This window comes from Ambystoma mexicanum, chromosome 3p (genome assembly GCF_040938575.1).
Source record: "Ambystoma mexicanum isolate Mex_15411 chromosome 3p, UKY_AmexF1_1, whole genome shotgun sequence".
Lineage (NCBI taxonomy): Eukaryota > Metazoa > Chordata > Amphibia > Caudata > Ambystomatidae > Ambystoma > Ambystoma mexicanum.
The window spans coordinates 846,394,912-846,412,486 of record NC_090925.1 but is presented as its reverse complement, the minus strand read 5'-3'; the positions used below and the strand labels follow the sequence as shown (position 1 = coordinate 846,412,486).

General features: G+C 47.5%; 1 protein-coding gene across 1 annotated transcript in view; it reads left to right on the top strand.

Moving 5' to 3' along the window:
* The window catches only part of LOC138580988 (butyrophilin subfamily 2 member A1-like), a 226,456-nt gene that overhangs the window by 70,756 nt on the left and 138,125 nt on the right, over positions 1-17,575 (top strand). The window contains exon 4 of the mRNA XM_069651966.1: positions 3,121-3,402. Coding sequence (XP_069508067.1) covers positions 3,121-3,402 — 282 coding nt within the window. The remainder of the gene's footprint in view (positions 1-3,120; positions 3,403-17,575) is intronic.

The following is a 17,575-nucleotide window of genomic DNA, read 5'->3' as shown; positions in this document are numbered from 1 at the left end:
GAGGGAAGTTGGGGCCTTCAAGCCTTTGCATCTGGCCCCACTCAAGTTTCTCTCATGGAAAACCACTCCAGCATGGGTCTGGCATGGATTTGCATGCAAACCCTCCCTCCGACCCCTCTTGACCACTTTACTGCCACTTTACGTGCTTGCTGCAAGAGAAGGGGCTCGGGGAGAGGACTGTTATTGGATGGGGGCAGTATGACCCAGAGGACAGTGATCGGTTTAGAGGAGAAATAGTTCTTAAGTGAAAGTGAAATGTTTTTTTCTTTTACTGAGGATTCCTAGCCTGACCACGGGGAATATTCATGAGCCTGTGAATACATGCTGGAGAACAGTAAGTAAGTAACGTGTTCCTTATTTCCATTCTCATTTTCTGGTTAAAAATGTGTCTACCTAACTTAGCTTTCGCTCATTGGCTGGACAGATTAAGAGCATGCACTGAAAAGCTTCTTCCCTCTGGGTTGAACTGAAAACAGGCTAGTGCAGCTGGCCACAGAAAGTGCTTCCTGCTTCTGGCCTGCATCTCACACCCCAGAGCCATGGGAAGGTTCTGCTTTCCTGAAGAGAGCTAGGCTGTGCCCATTTGAAAGGGGCAATGCTAGCAGGGGTGGACAGGCTTTTACTCTGCCTTCCTGTTTTAGCCTTTTGTATGCCCAGTCTTCTCTCTGCCTCTCTGTTGGTGAATCTGACAGGTTGTAACGAGATTATGAAAGGGTCCTCTGGATTGGTTGCATACTCTAATGAACTTATTTTCCCCTCCAGCTGGGGTTCTGCATTCAATCTGTGCTGTGCTGCATCGACTGCCTGAGGCAAGTTCACTTTTGTGGAAGGCTCTGCTTCTCCGGTGGCAGCTTTCTCTAATCTTGTAGCATGTGGTAGGTCTTCTCCGCAGTGGGCAGGTCTCCAGGTCCCCAAGCGGGATGCTGTGCGCAGGTGCTGCAATCTTGTATAATGCCACTGCGCCTCATCCTGGGTGTGGGTTTCAATGGGAAATGGATATTCACTGCAGTGCCCTCATCTAAGGGGTCTATGTAACTCAAGTTAATGATATGGTGGTGTTTTATAGGATTGAAGACTTGAACCTAACACTAGGATCATCAGCATTGACAACGCCTTGAACTCTGGGCACGTGATTTGTGTTCTTGGGGATATGCATGTAAGCACTAGGCCCAGGGCAACATCCAGACAATACAAGGATGGTGAGGTCCTCCTGGTTGGAGATGGCATCTCTTAAATCGGGCCAGATCCTAAAGAGGGAGATCATCTGTGCAACTTCAGATAATTATCTAGTGCTGCTTTTAGCGTTTATTTATATGGTTAAACAAATATCAACCTTTTACAAATAGTATAAAAAGGAGTAACCATTTAAAAAAACAAATGATATATACTATTTGACTAACTTTTAAAATCTAATTAATGTATGAGTTTTAATTGAGTGAGAAATCGAAGTGTACTGATGAAGCTATTGAGATTGGATTACCTCGCAGTAAACCTTGCCATAGATTTTCACCTTCCTTAAAATCCAAACTGAGTACGAAATGTTTAAAGTGCAAGATACAGAGTGCAAGTAGAGCTGGGCATTCCATAACCGAATGTTTGAGATTCTCAATCTCGTTTTCATTGCTACAGTAATGACAGGACATCTCTTTTAGAAGCTGGTTTTAGCATTGATCGCAGGTGACCACCAATGCCAAAGCCCACAGCGCTGGGCATGAGCTTTGTATTCTTGAAGACCTGCATAAAAGCACTACTTTTGAGGGCAGCATCCAGACAATTTAATAACACGCGATAGGATCCTGTTTTGTTGCGCCCGATTATGGATTTTATTCAGTGATAATTATACCATTGTTGGTCTGTTTCTCAAAGTTCTTATATTTTGGTAGACCATTCTTATTTTGATGAAAAGTTTTGAAAACTAATACATTGGATGGCACTCTTCTGTAATGGCATACATCTGAAGTCCTTTTTTCACATTGTGTTCAAGCTTTCGATGAGATGGATTGAATTCACTTGATTCAAACTCTTTTGAAAAAATCGTTCTTGTGTGTGGTACCCCTTTATATTTGCTTTAGGTATGTTGATTGAATTGGATTCATTCAATTTATTAATCCTTTTTGTCTTATATATTAGACAACTGTCTCAAACAATTTTTAATTTCTTTTTATGACTATTTTCTCATACTCCTTCTCTTATGGGTTTCCTCAACACGTGTTTCCGCGTCGTTGGATCAGATGGTTCATCAGGAGGTTTGTTCCTTGAGTCAGATTTTGTAAAACCTAAGATAAACCAAATATTGATGTTTTAAAAAAAATGTTTAGGATATTTGTTTTACTTACAATTATTAACAATCAAGAATAGATTCAAACATACTCACTAATTTTGACCCTTGCTATGTTTCAATATGTTGTATAGTTCTGTTCAGAATTTTTCTTGGAAAATGTTGGGTGACAACTACATTTTCTCCTACTATGTAAATAATATTCATGTCTTACAGTTATGCACGGCGAATATCACCAATTGTTAACAATCCAAAATATATTCAAACATACTCACTAGTTTTTACCCTTGGTATGTTTCATGAAGTTGTGAGACTCTGTTCAAATTTTTAGCTCTTTTTCTTTTTCTTTCTTGTAGCATTGCAGCTGGCATCTACATATGTTCCTACCATGTAAATAATAGCCTGGACTTAATGATTTGGACACTCTATACCCTTGAGACTATTCATGGGTACAGTTTATGCAATTTAGTTATCTTCATTCACTGTATTATTACCTGTTAAGGACAATGCAAGGATGGCTTGGTCCTGCGGGTTGGATATGGTATCGCTTAAGTCGTGCCAGGCTTTGAAGAGCGTAGGAGTCATTGCAACTCCCACCCTGTACAGCATCCTGGGAAGTCACTGCTCTGTCTGCGGAGCCCTGGAAGGCTGACTCGGGGGTTACAAAGACCTCTCTCGACCTCTGTAGATACATAACTTCATCATATTAGTCCTCTTTCTTTTTTTAATTTTCTCACTCTGTTTTGCTCTAGCTGCACAATGCCCTCTTTCTCACCAGCTTCTGTGTCCACTCTTCCCAGCTCTAGAACCTCCTAATTTCTCTGTGCTCCTTCTCTCCTCAGCTCCGTACCAAAATGGAAGGATCTTGCTCTCTCGCTGGAAGGAGACTGTGTTGGGTGCCTGCGAGTTCTCTCGGGGGTATCCCCAGGCTCTGCTGGAGTGGCACTATCCAGACGGAGGCCCCATCGTAGCCGAGACCACGGATGAGGTGACCAAGGACTCCAATGGACTGTTTAACCTTCGTGGGACTTTACAATTCTTCGAAAGGAGCAGGGTCACCCTGTGCTGCTCCTGGAGGAACAGCTTCTCACAGCGAAACAGCACCCTTTGCCAGACCGTGGAAGGTAGGATGCATTGCTAGTGAGATAATGAGACTACCCTACAAATGGGGATGCTAAGCTGTTCACTTTATTTTATTAATGTATCCTTATTTCATTTTCGTTCTTGAAGCTGGCTTGGCACGCATCTTCACTTTGCATACATTTTCAGCCATTCTCATCTGCCGAAATATTAACATTTCCACCAACATAATTTACTAAGTATTTCTTTTGAGTAAATGGTAGAGTTTTTCATTTAAATTGCTACATGTCTAGAAGTGCAGGTGTATAACGAGCACTTTTGATGTTGGTACTTATTTGGCAATGTGATGCATTGAGACAGAGGAACCCCCTTCCAAAATGGGTAATAATAACCTGTTTTTATATAGTGTCTCGTGCCAGATTCCCCATGCTTCTAAACGCTGTAAAGATATGTGTCATTGGCCAATGTAATGGTGCTCATTTTATTGACCTCGGAAGAATAAAGGATTGAGTCAGCCTTACCAGGATTCAGACCTGTCTCCTGCAGGTTGAGCACAGATGTGTGGGGTGATAGCTTAACTTGGAAAGCAATCTTGTCACCTAGTACCATCTCCCTGGTTGATGACGACCAGAGGACCACTGCCCATCTTTCCTTTAAGCACTTATAGAGCGCAGCCATGGACCCTTGGGCATTAGGGTGCTGACAAAACAAAAAGAAGGTAAAGATCTCAAGGGAGAGCCAGAGGAGAATCCAAGAATCTTAAACGGTCATGGTCGATTACTTAAATAGCCAGGTTTTCAGATTCTTTTTAAAGGACTCTAGATTTGGCGTGGAGTTCTAAAATCCGGAGGGAGGTTGTTCCAAGCCATAGGAACGGCGAGATAAAACGCTCCTTTTCCATTGACATTGAGGCCCTAGATCTTCACAGGGCTCCTCCGGCAGAGTGAAGGTAGAGGTCTCTGGTCTTGCCCAGTACACTAGCAAAGTATTCACCACCGAGGAGTTTGCATGGGAAATTTTGCCAAATCATGCATTTCAATGACCATTGGGACAATGCATTCCTACGATCTGAAAGGGTTTCGGGATCATGCTAACAGCTCACCACTACTGGGAGGAGGTGCTCTACCGCCGGCTTCAAAATACTAGTAGAACCCTCCTGGGTCCTGGCATGCCGCAGCTAAAGTTGCATTGGGGACTGTGTTTCTTCAATGCTACTTAGGTTGCAGTATTTGTTTTTGAAATACTTTTGCATGTAGATTTGTTGACACGATGAACTGCTCTGCACATGTTATGGACAGGGGTGCACTAGCTGGACCCTGCACACACCGTATACTGACACACGGAAGGCACAACATAGGGTGTAGAGAGCCTGGGCTGGTTTGAATATGGCTCTGGCCGCCCGCTTCTCTGTCGCAGTGCCCAGTACCGTTCCCTGCACATACGAAGAGGCTCCTTCAACTTATACTGCATATGAGCCCACTTACTGAGCCAGCCTCCGCTTGAGACATAAGTAGGTACTGGTCAGGGGGAAGGGGTGACTCATTAGAGGGTGACTTCTCCATAACTGGGCAGGAATGATCCTCCAGCCCTTCCTAGTCTCGCCCTGGGTTTGCCTGTGTGAGAACAATGAGGAACGACTTCTGCCATGGTTCCAGAGTTCCAGAGATGCAGGTCTCCGGGCCAATGTCTAGCGTCACCCGGTAATATGCATCACTAGTGTCTACGTTGCCCGTAATAAGGAAGGCCAGCTTTATACTGCCCGGCAACAGATATGGCCAGCCTCAACATGCCCACTAACATCTAATAGCCGCCCTCGGCTCTTCGAGTCACCAGATTTGCCGTGACGGGTATATGTTGCCCTGCCTCCACATGTGCAGCAGCATTGTGGCCAGCCTTTCCTTGGCCAGCAATGGCAATTCCCAGCATATTTATTTCTCATCACAACCTGTGCTCACTCCCAATCCAGAAAAGCTGCGCACAGGAGGAGCCTTCTTGGCATGAACATGTGTAGACTCCCTTACTTTTATAAGAAAGCCAAATCAAGCATTGGCAAAGCCAACAGTTTTGGCTTTTGGGTACTCATTGGGGGGCGTGGAGGGGGGGGGGGGAATAGGCCTTGCCAGGCATTGACATAATGGGACTCCCGGTCAATAGCTGTAAAATGGTGTGATTCTCTGACAAATGAATGAAGTGCCTGTGAAATGCCTATTGGCATTATCAATGGTTGTTTTCTTCTTTTTTTATTTTTTATACAATACTTCAGTTCAAAGAACAAGTCATTTTGATTACACCAATAGCCGGTTCAAAGCTGCACTTTTAAATCATTGGTTCTTAGCAGACTGCTCAGAAGTAACACTCTCGGGGCAAAATCTGATGTTACCACTTGAACAAGTTGGTTCAAGGGGATTCCGGGCGGGGTGAGTGTAGGGGGGCAGTTCGTGGGTGGGAATGGCGATAGTGATTAGCATCGCCATGGGCAGTTCATCGGTGGGGTAAATAAACACCCACAAGCTGTGTAGCCCTCCTTGCAGGCCTTCCCTCTCTTACCTCTACTCCAACGCAATGGTTTTGGCCAGTATATAAAAAAAAAAACAACAATAATAATTATAGGTGGTGCTTATGCACCACTTAATAGCTAAATCTAAAAAAAACTAAAATACTTATTGTGGCACAATGAGTTTGTAATGTGAAATAACTTTCTTTGTAAAGTAAGACTAAACCACACTGTAGGCCACGGATTCACTTAAGAAATATTCTTTCACCCGTGCATAGAGGGCTCAACTAGTGCCTCCAGCGGCCAACAAATGGGAAGCCAGGGATTTAATTTCTCTGTGGCCTGTCTGCTTAACCGGTAGACCCATGCCTCCACCGATCTGGCAACCTGTATGGCTTACCTCCACAGGCCTACTAGTTGTTAATTACGGTTTCCACATTTCCAGAAATAGCCATGGCCAGCCTCCACATTCCAGGCATGGCCAGCGTGAACCTACCCAGCAGTAGGTATGCCCACCTTCCAGGCTCTCTGCAAGCAATCCAATCCTAGCAATGTCTATTTTGGCAAATGCACACTCGGCACATGTTACAGTGTACAACCCACCAGTAGAAACAATGTGGCAATCAATACAAATAAAAACCTTTCATTGGGTAGGCAGAATAGGAAGCACATGGCTCCAAAGAATTGATTTCTATTGGACAGGCTTAATACACGTTAAACATAGTGGACATGTGAGTGCATGTAAGAGAGTGGCAACATGTGCAGAGGGGAACAGGGCATCATGGGAATTACCCAGTGTAGCGTACATAATTATTACCGGCATTGTGTAATGAGACTACCCATTCTTAACCCACATAATTCACTGGGTTGGGCTACTAAAACGACTCAAATGCACTCCATCCAATCTATCGAATTCCATCGCCATCTTGTAGTCCACTGGGCGCCCTTCGACGAGGGTCGACTGTGGTATAGAAAACAGAATTACCTACCCAGCCTGTGAGGTTTACTTATGTCATGTTCCTCCAGCTGTTGGCAAGCCCGACAGTGCTATTATCCCCATCCTGGAGTTTCAGCCCGCCTCCCTGTACCTCTTGTACGGCACTCCATTGCTTCGTAGCTAGGTTAATGCTTTATAGTAGTGGCTCATCCATAATGGCTGACGGGGTGCAGATGCAGACCTGTTGCCCTGTTTGGGCGAGCCCAGTAGGGGTGCTTATTGAAACTGGATTGCTCTCTGTGGCAAAAGCTCCTGGGCGGGCCTGTGTTGTGTGGGAAGCCAGCCCATGCCCAATGGGTATGTACAAGTCCAGTGACTTTCCGCTTGCCCAGCCTTGTATGGTCCATTGGACATGCTAGCTTGGGTGCTGCAGGCCTTTAGGGCATTCCTGAACATTCACGCCCTAATAACCTGCGAGGGACATTATATTTCTGGCACTCGTGGCTGTGCTGCAGGAACCAGGACTCGGGGTCGGTGGTGGGGAAGTTGGGGGGGGGGAGTGATACCTCCCTTGCTTCCTGATTCATCTCTTTAGACTATGAGCAGATAAGGTCATCTGGTAGGAGAGCAGCAGAGAGGGAAAGATGAGCTTGCAGCTGAGGAGGCAAAGGGAGTGCGGGTAAGTTAAAAGAAGAAAATATATAATGCAAGCAAGCAGGAGGCTGTGTATCTCGATCTGTAGGTGTGTGCGTTTTAAATGTGTTCTTGCATGTGTATTTATTTATTGAACATTTTGTATGGCGCCTATACAGCAGAAAGTGTTTTCAGATGCCACAAGACTAAGCAGTAAGGGAACAGAGGAGGATAAAAAACGATAAACGGCCCTACTAGGCCTTGTGACATTCGGATCGTGCAAGTGCAGCAAACGAAGTGCGGGTGGGTGGTGGTGGAGGGGGGGGTGCGGGGCATCCTGAGGGGAAGGTAACGGGAGGAGTATGGAAGATGCAGGAGGGAAGGGGAGGGGGCTGGGTATGTTATGTTTGGCATTTATATAGCGGACTATATATCATTGGTATGACCTCAAAGCGCAGGCAGGTTCAACGCCCTTGGGGACCGTGGTCCAGGTTAGTTGAGAGAGTAAGGTGGTATAGTGTGTATGGGTGCACCGATTATGTGTGCAGTTGAAGCGATTGCCCGATAGTAGCTGCATCCTAGCATTAGGCGTGGTGGTATTTGATATCAGTAGAATGTGTGCAGTCTGGGCGATGGTCACCAGGACTGGGTTCTGGCTGCGTTAGGCCTGTTTAGGACACTTATGTGTGCAGCCAGGCCAAATTCGAGGGATATAGCTGCGTTTTATCAGAGTGTTGGGGTGTTCATGAGGTAATGTTTGTGTGTGAATAGCTAGGCCAAAATTGATTGAAGGGTGTAGCTGTGTTCTAATTATGCGTTGGTAAAGGGTCATAACAGGTGAGGTTATCCCCATTAGCTGGTCTGACCACGACATGGTTGACATGAACATCTCATTGAGGGGCCTTAGAACAAGAGAATCCCTCTGGCGCTGCAATGACCTGCAACTAAAGGATGCTGTCTTTGCTGTGGAAATGAAGGCAGTGATAGACTAATAATTCAACCTCAACGACACCAGGGAGGTGGAACTCCGGACTGTTTGGGAGGCAGGCAAGTTCACATGGAGGTCTCCTGATAGAGAAGGAGCTGCCAAGAAGAGGGTAAGAACCCACAGAATGGAGATACTCGGACCTGAGATCCGTGAATTGGAGGCCGGGAAACTGGGTAGGGGCGATGATGGATGAGGATAAACTACAACCAGCAAGGAGAAAACTGCGAGAGTTGAAGGACTTGGAGGTGAGGAAGGTGGTCTCCAGCCTCAAATTCCTCAGATAGTTATATTACGAGAGGGGGGATAAGGCGGACGCCCTGTTGGCAGCTAGGCTGCGGAGAGTGAGCTGACCGGTGGGTGACTGCAGTCGAGGATTCAGGGGGATGCTAAGTGGGGCGTTGTGGGAAGTGCTAGGTGAGGCTAGGAGGTTAAGTGCTATGGGCGATGGGTAGAGGGTCAGGTAGTGTGAGGGGGGGGGGGGTTAACCCGGCTCTGTAGTCTGGTCAGGGAAGGGTGCCGAAAGGCAAGTGTACGGTGCTGATGCAGACTGGTCTGGGGGGCACCCCTCTATGACTCAGAAGGGACCAGGCAGCCAGTCGTATCAGCAGGAGGGTATTAGCAAGGAAGGGGGAGAGGGAAGGAGAAGGAAAAGAGGAAGGTCTTGAGAAGCTTCCGGAATTTAACTTGATTCGGCTCAAGTCTGAAAGGGGCAAGGAGACTGTTCCAGAGGGAGGCTCCTGCTGAAGAAACATATTTATACCCACTCTCTGCTTCGAGAAACATCCGACCTGCAGAGAGTTGGAGCTAGGAGACACGAAGGACTCTAGCAGGGCGGTATTTAGTGAGAGAAAGTTGAATGTAGAGCAGCCCCAGGCCCCAGAAAGGCTTGTGGCTGATGCAGAATTTGAATTTGATCCTTGCAGTCACCTGGAGCCAGTGGAGAGCTTTTAGGGCTGAAGAGATGCGTTCCCTGGGCTTGAAGTATTGCAGTCCTATTCTGGATTAGCTGAAGAGGGCGAAGGGAGGAAAGAGGCAGATTAAGGTAGAGGCTGTTACAGTAGTCCAGCCTGGAGAGAACCAGAACTCTAGACACATTGGGGGTCATTACGAGGTAGGAGGTAACCATGCCGCTATTAGCGGCGTGGCTACCCCCTTACCGGGTCCGGGTTCCTTGAATGAGGAATTACCGGGCCATTCCAACCTTGGAGGGCCGGTAATTCCTCATTCAAGGAACCCATCCCCATTCCCATTCGAGCCCACATAGGGCTCAATGGGAATGGGGAGGGAGCTAACAACGGGCCCGAGTTAGCACCCTGGTCTGCTCGCGGGAACCCGCTAAGGGCGCCTAGTAAAACTAGGCGTCCTTAGCGGGTTCCCACGAGCAGACTCGTAATGGGGCGGTAAGGGGTTGACGGCTCAGGCACCTTTACCAGCGCCGTTTACCCCTTACCGCCTAACTCGTAATGACCCTCATTGAGTTTCTGAGGGAAGTTGAGGAAAGGGAGAATTTTTCTGAGGAGGTGAAGCTGAAAGTGAGCCTTCTTGGCAAGGTCAGCAAAATGAGAGAAGGAGAGAAAGATAGGAGTCAAAGATGGCCCTCAGGTTTTTTGCCTCCAAAAGAGGGTGAGGGGAGGGGGCCTAAGAAGGGGGAGCAGAGAGTAGGAGGGAAAAAAGGGTGGGGAGTGCTGGTGTTGAGACTGAGATAATCGGCAGCGCACCAAGCCTGAATAGAAGTCAGACAATCGGGAATGAGAGAGGAAGGAGAGGAGGAAGAGGAGGGGAGCTTGAAGGAGAGCTGACCATCATCCTCCTAACACTGGAAGTGAGGAGAGAAGATCGAGATCAGGTGGGCGAGAGGAGCAAGGTAAAGGTTAAAAAGCCACAGAAATAGGATTGAGCCCTGAGGGACGCCACAGTTAGAGAGTGAGATGGCGGAGAGAAAAGGTCCCATTTGAACCTGGGAGTGCCGATTTGAGAGGAAAGAGGTTAGCTAAGCCAGCGCCTTGTCTGTGATGCCCAGAGTATCACAGAGTCTGTTAAGCAGGGTGGCATGATTGACCGTGTTGTGTACCAGAGGAATTTGGGATTTGCAATAACAATGTCCCACGTTAGCAAAGAATCTCGGGCCTATTAAATACTCCCCAATGCAAAACAAGAAGACTCAGCCATGGGGGGGAAGTATACTGTCTTTCATTAACCAATACAGACAGGGATCATACAGGAAAACAAATCTCCAGCAATCTCCGCTCCTGAACCTGTCACATGTTTTTATTCATGAGTGATGTCACAAAAATGAGGTCCAGCCCAAAAACCTACAGGGTTTCTCGTTGGTCAGCTTAGACTAATTACATATAGGACCTATATGGGCTGGTGATTCTACTTGCTTCTGATAGCACGTATATCTGCCTGAGACTTCCCCTAACTGTGGCCATACAACATTTTACACCACCTCACAAATCGAGCTTCTGGATTGACTATGGCGGGTCCTCCCATGCCTTGGACCCTTTCTGGTCACAGAGCTCGGTGCACCTTTTCAGAGTGATGGGAAGGGACATGGAATGCTGGGTGTTCCTTATTGTTGCTACTGGTCTGATCATCTAACCTTAGAGAATGCCTGCATGTTGCAGTTTTGGTGGACTACACTTGTATCATTCCACTCCGTCTCTCTGGGAACGGCTTCTCTTCGCACCACAAGTAAATGGGCATTGTCCTGTCTTGCTGGGTCACGTGTGAGTAGACCGTTAAAAGAAGTCCTTCTGTCTGCAATTATGAGGATTTTATTCTGAATTCTTGCAGGTAGCTTGCTGCCTCGGGAACCAGGAATTTTCCACCCAACCTTGTACCTTGCTGTGAACACCAGCTCTATGCCTCTTGCTTCAGGGATCATCTCTCCCCTTCCATTTACTTGAGGCCTGACTTTTCCTGCCTGATTTGTCACTTCTATAGCTTCCCTGTGTGTTTTCAGGGCTTCTTGTAGTTAGTTGTAATAAAGCATATGCAAGCTTGATCCACGTTTATTCTGCAACTTGCATTGTCGCTTTGACGAAAGAAAGACAGAAAAGGTTCTTAGCATTATGTACATGTATCCATCCTCTACCTACAGGCGTTATAAGCATGTTTTTCATGCCCACAAGTAATAAATCTAGTTGATGTCTGTGTGGCTTCATGCATGGATGCAACTGTGCTTCCTGGCTAACGTGGCTATCTTGTGATGCCACTAATGACATCATCAATACCTGGCTTAGTCGATCTGATCCATTGGTGAGACCGGTCTCCTCAAAACCATCAACTGGATATGGTTTGAATGGCTGTCTGAGAGAATATCTCTTGCCATATCTTTGATACATTGGTGCAGTCAGTGACTGGCCACATGGCGAGTTACACCTTTTATTCTTCATCCTGCGAGTCGACCATCGCATAGGCGTCATAAGGGCCATTCCAGGGACCCTTCCATCAACCTTGTTAAAGGCAGAGTATAGATCAAGGAGAATGAGAATGAAGGGTGTGCTCGGGTGAGTGAGTGGGGCCAGAGGGAAGAATGGTGAGGGAGAAAGAGTTGAAGGTTGCTGAAGGGTAATACTCAAGATGGAAATTGGAGTCTCAGAGGAGGAGAAGCTTAGAGGTAGAGGTCAGAAGAGAAGAGGACCATTCAGATAGGAAGAGGGAGGCTGGCCCAGGGGTCCTGTAGATAGTAGCAATAGTGATAGAAAGGGTAGGAGACATGCAAAGCTTGCAGACAAGACATTCAAAGGAGAAGTAGGATTGGATAGGCATGATAGTGGCAGGAATTAATTCAGGGAAGACCAGGGTCACTCCACCATCTGGCCTGTATCTTGTAGCTTTCAGGAAGAAGAATGTCAAAAGCAGTGACACAAGCTGGCATTGAACCATGTCTCAGTGAGTGCGAGGAAGTTAAGGTCAGCTAAGTGAAGCTGGTTGCCTCCTTTAAAGGTTTTCTGAGGTGGGTTGCAGGGACGAGGCACCGCCACTAGAGGGGTGATAGGCAGGGGGAGGGATGAGGAGTGGCAGGAGAAGGAAGTTAATGAGAGACGGGAGACACCTTTCAAGAAATGGGAGGTTGGGTTGAGAGCCCTGTGCCATGATAGTGCCATTCAAGTAGACATTGATGATACACCTGGAAGATGGGAAGTGGGAAGTGTGCCAAGAGCACTTACCATCTAGTTCCACCAGTAAAGCAAGAGGAAGGGGAGAGGAGAGCAACCATATGGGGGGGAGTCCATGGGTCCGGAGAGGGAACGACAAAGAGAATATCAGTAATACTCTGCCTGCCGAGAGCATTGACATGTCAGCAATGGGTACACCTGGATTAGAAACAAGGAGACCCTCCTTGAACTTCCTACTAGGCTTCAAAAGAGAGGGGGGGGTGGGCAATATAGTAGCAGTTACAATAGATAGGAGAGACGGAGTGGACCATAGAGATGGGGTAGGGGGTATGGAGGATGCCGAGGGGATGGAGTGAGAGGAGAGCTGCTCCGTGCACGAAGAACTCGCCATGCGGCCTAGCAGCCAAGCAGTCACAGATGAAGGGGGATGGTCTGCACAGAGCTTTAGATACCCAGTACTGAGGTTTTGGCATACAAGAGAACTGCCAGCAATATTCACAGGGCCACAGTTACAAGGGGGCAGGCGGGATCAAACAAGGGGGAGCACTAGAAGGCAACTGAATACAGATTAAAGGTTGTACTTTCAGTATGCAATACATAAGGATGCAACAGTTGGTGAATAGAAAAAACAGGTTGCTAGTCCTATTCAAGACATAAGGCAGATTGCAGCAGCTAAATCACAGAATCAACATCCTACACAGCCAGATTAATTAAAAGAAAATGGCCAAATTGCAGTACATTGAAGAGGCCAAATGCAAGGTTAAGCAACAGTTAAATAACAAGATCAGGCAGCAGTAAACGCATCAAATTAAAATCCTGACCAGCCAGATTCGAATTTAAAAGCAAACCGCAAATGTGTAACGCATTGATGCGGCCAGAAGTGTTAAATCAAACGATTTTGAAGCAGTGGGCAGTACAGCAGTTAAAAGGAATCACAGATATGCACAGCCAGAATTGACTTTACAAACTTATAGGAGAGCACGGCAGATATTGCATGGGCAACTTGTGAAGGTGTCAAGGGAGTCACTTGTGAGAGGCAGGTGGGAGGTTGTAGCAGGAGTTCATAGACAGTCATAGTTAATAGCAGCGCTGGGAAGGGCCATCCAGGCAGTAACGGGAGCAGTAGTGTAGGGGACCAGGACTAACCTGAGCAATGAAGCTCCAGGCTGGAGAGTAGCGGGTGATATGAGGATTACGAGACCAAAGGAGGGAAAGGTTGCAATCCGCCACAATCAGATGGTAGAATTAGAGAGGGTGCATCAGGTGGAATAGTAAGAGTCAGTGGAGAGGAGCAAACTATGGTGATGGTGCGAGGAGGGAGCTGGGGGTTGAGGGGGACTGCCTTACCAGCTACGTGCACTGTGAGGTACAGCCCGCATGCTGCTGAAGGTGATAGTCTGGTCCTGGCCCCGTCCAGGCCCGGAGAGGGCCAGACAGGGTCAGACAGGGTGAGACTCTGCCTTTGTATGGAGGCCCTTAGAGGGGGGCTGGCGTTCACCTGCCGGCTCTCCAAGATTCCTGTGATTAGTGCCTTAGCAGAGCCAATCCCGGGGCACGATGAAAGTGGTTCGGGAAAGTCTTCAGTTGCAGGCGGAAACCCTGATGGCCATGATGGAAGGCCGGGGAAGCAAAGAGCAATGCGGTCCAAGTGCCCACAAGGGCCTTAATGAATAGCTGTAGTGGGATGCTTCTGATGGGGGGTGAGGGGAATGGAGTCTTGAGGACTAAAGAAGTATCTTTGAGGCGAGGCCCTACAGAGATTTCTGACAGTATAATCTACCATCACGCATTTGGTATGGGGATTTCATTGCTGAAGCATTGGCAGAGCCAGCATGCCAATGACTTCTTGCAGTGACAATGTTACCATAACAGCTGAACTGTTAAGATGGAGTTCTGAACTCAGACTTGGAGGGGCAGAGGTTCAGAAGGCCAGCCTAGTTTTTTGTAACAGGGTAACCTCTGGACAAGCCAGACCAATCAGTGCAGCGATGGCGGTGGTCAAGACTAAGTCTCAAGAGGGGTGAGGGTGACTGAAAGACCTCAATGAGCACACAAAGCAAGGACACTTACAAATTACTCCAGACAGGTGTTATATTAAAAATATAGACACATTTATTACAAGGCCTTTGTAACATCGACCATAGCAAAGAATCACAATAATACTAAAGTAAACCAACACATCACAATCAATACAATATATATACAAGACCGAGGGGTCTAAGGAGTTAGAAGCATGAAATATGTAGACCACCTAGATGGGGAGGAAAACAGGCAGTGCAAGTAATCATTAGACCCAGTTGGACATTACACCTCACTAGAAGGAAGTCCGAGCCCTACGAAGAGAGGAGCCTTATGCTCAAAAGTACCTGCACACACTAGTGCCAATGGACAAAAGAGGGTCTCGGGCAGTTCAGGCAGGTGAATGAAGCGATGAAGAACAAGTCCCCACTACTCAAGCGAGGCCTCCACTTGTGGGCAGAGGCAGGGTGAGAGTGCGGGATAGAGTCGCTATTTCGCAACAGCAGTAGAAAAGCAAGGGGCTCCTGTGCGAGAGGCCACCGGTTGGGGTATGGACAACTCACCGGTCCCCGACGCAGGCAGATCCAGACTTCTCCAGTTCAGGTCACGTTTGCTGGCAGGTTCAGCTGCGATGATCAGGATGTCTCGACACCGTGTAGATTCTGTGTAGCAGGATGCAGGGTCGAGGGTGTCCCACATGCAGCGGAAGTGCACAGGTTGTTACCACAGCAGGGCAACGCGGCAACCGTGTTTACTCTGGTCCGGGCGCACTCTTCTCACTTCAGACCTGGGAATGCCAAGTGTACGAAATTCAGTGTGAGGGTGCCGTGGACGCAGAGCAAGAAGTAAACCAAGTTTCGAGGGCTTCCCCCGAAACGGCGGCGGTGACAGAGCAAAGCGCCCTGCGTAAACTGGTCAGCCCACTGGTTGGCCCAGGGACACTTCCAAAGAGGCTTACTTGCAGGGTTTGATGAAGGTGCCGGGAATAGTTGTTCCCACTATTCCAATGGGTCGAAGTTCCTTTGCAGTCCTTCTAGGATGATTAGATGCAGAGGGGTCTAGCAGAACGACAGCGGTTTAGGGTGCCAAACCTTCAGTGGGTCACCAGCGGTTCCTCGACTCAGCTTCTTGTTGCAGGATACTTGGCTCCTTATCCCTTGTTCGGTGTGAACTCAGGAGATCGACATGGTAGTGGTGTTTCCAGCCTCCTTTTATCTAAAGTTCCCTTTGCGCCAAAATGGAGAGGACCCAATGGGAGATCTGCTCACAAACACTCACACCATACGTGGATTTATCACGGACCACGGTGGTCCCAGGCATTCAGGACACTCCAGACTCTCTGGCACCCAGGATGTGTATTGGGAACAGACATCCCAGCCCACATCTTGGCGGAACACACAAGGCATGCGGAAGCCCACGGAAGCGTTGTTTCGTGGGAGAGTGCATGACAAATAAGGACGGGCCTGAGTCAGCTCGACCTGGGGAAGGTGAAGGGGCAAGGCAGTCAGAGGGCAGGACGAAGAACCTCGTGGCATGGCCATTTTGGAGCCAGGCCACTCATTTGTGCCAAACGCGGTCAGCACGGATAACATGGCGAAAAACGGGTTCAAAACACAAGAGAAACGATAGCTGCCACCAGTCCTGTCCGTGACACACTTTCACAGTTCATAATAAGTCCAGTGAGAGTTTCTAGGGCCTTTGGAATGACTAGCGATCCAAGAGCACGGAAAAGTAAGTTACAGTGCACTCTTGTTTCATGTTGCACAAAAGCTGCAACATGAGGAAAGGACTAAGGGAAACAAAGTCTCCCAGTACTGACTGTCTTGAGGGCATGTCCGTTTCCCCATAAGAATTGAGGAAAGCCCAGAGGAGTGCGGCGGAAGGCTGCGCTTCTCTGGCAAAGTCTAGATATGGGTGTAAAACAGCAGCAAAAAGTTTGGGGGTTGACACATGGAGGGACAATTACATACAATTATGAAATCTTTCCTTACACTGCCCTTATTGTCACAATCCTTCTGAAGTGTGCAGTTAAAACTATAGGTGTAAGAGAGGGAGGGAGGGATAGAGACTGCCCACCCCTAAAGTAGTAGTAGTTGCCAAATGGGAGAACGCCATCATAAATGCGTACTTCCAGTAGTAGTATTGGTCTTGTAAGACAAATCGAACACAAGGGTGTGTACATTGTGGCAGTACTGGCCATACTGGACACAGCCATCATGAGGGTGTACTTTGTGTGGGACTGGTTACACATATTGTGGGCACAGGCAACCTGAAAAAGCAATATAAAATGGCCCTGTGCACTATTAGTGACCTGGCATCTATTGGGTTTGTTCATGTTACCCCAATGAGCAGATTGTAAATGGTATGGTTTGTACCCGCTTACTTACTGAAAATGTAAAATGCACCATTTAAACCCTTTATTTTAAAGGATTTCTCAGGGACTTGGTGCAGGGTGGGATCCATCCCAAGTTAGAGTGTGCTCCCTCAATATGCTTGGTCATTCATGCTCAGTGTGCTCACTAAGATGGAATGTTTATGCCTCGTCATTGAAAATATTCCCTAGTCTCCTATCCCACATACTATACACCAATCTTCATTTTTCTATTTTGAGAGGAGACTTGATTCTAATCTCTTTGGGGGATGCATTCCTTCCAGGTCTTAAAAAACATGATGATTCAAACTTTGCAAAAATCCTTGGGATTCTCCAGATAGTCTAACCCTCCAGCAGTGGATCACCCCGCTGGACTAGTAGAACACCTGTGCACACGCACATAGCAGCATGCCTTTCTTTCCCCTTGCTTAGGGTTTATCGGGCTTGGCTAGCTACCCTCCTGTATGGATCACCCTCCTGGCTATGCTCTCCTGGCCAATAGAGGGAGCTCTTCAGGTCTCTTCCAAATGGGTCTTTTCCCACGTCTGAGGTGGAGCCCTTAACAGGCTCTTGGACTTGTTCACAAACCACCTTTTCTAGGATCAGGCTATTATTCCTCGTTCATTTCCTCCACTCTTTCGTCGGCAAGGT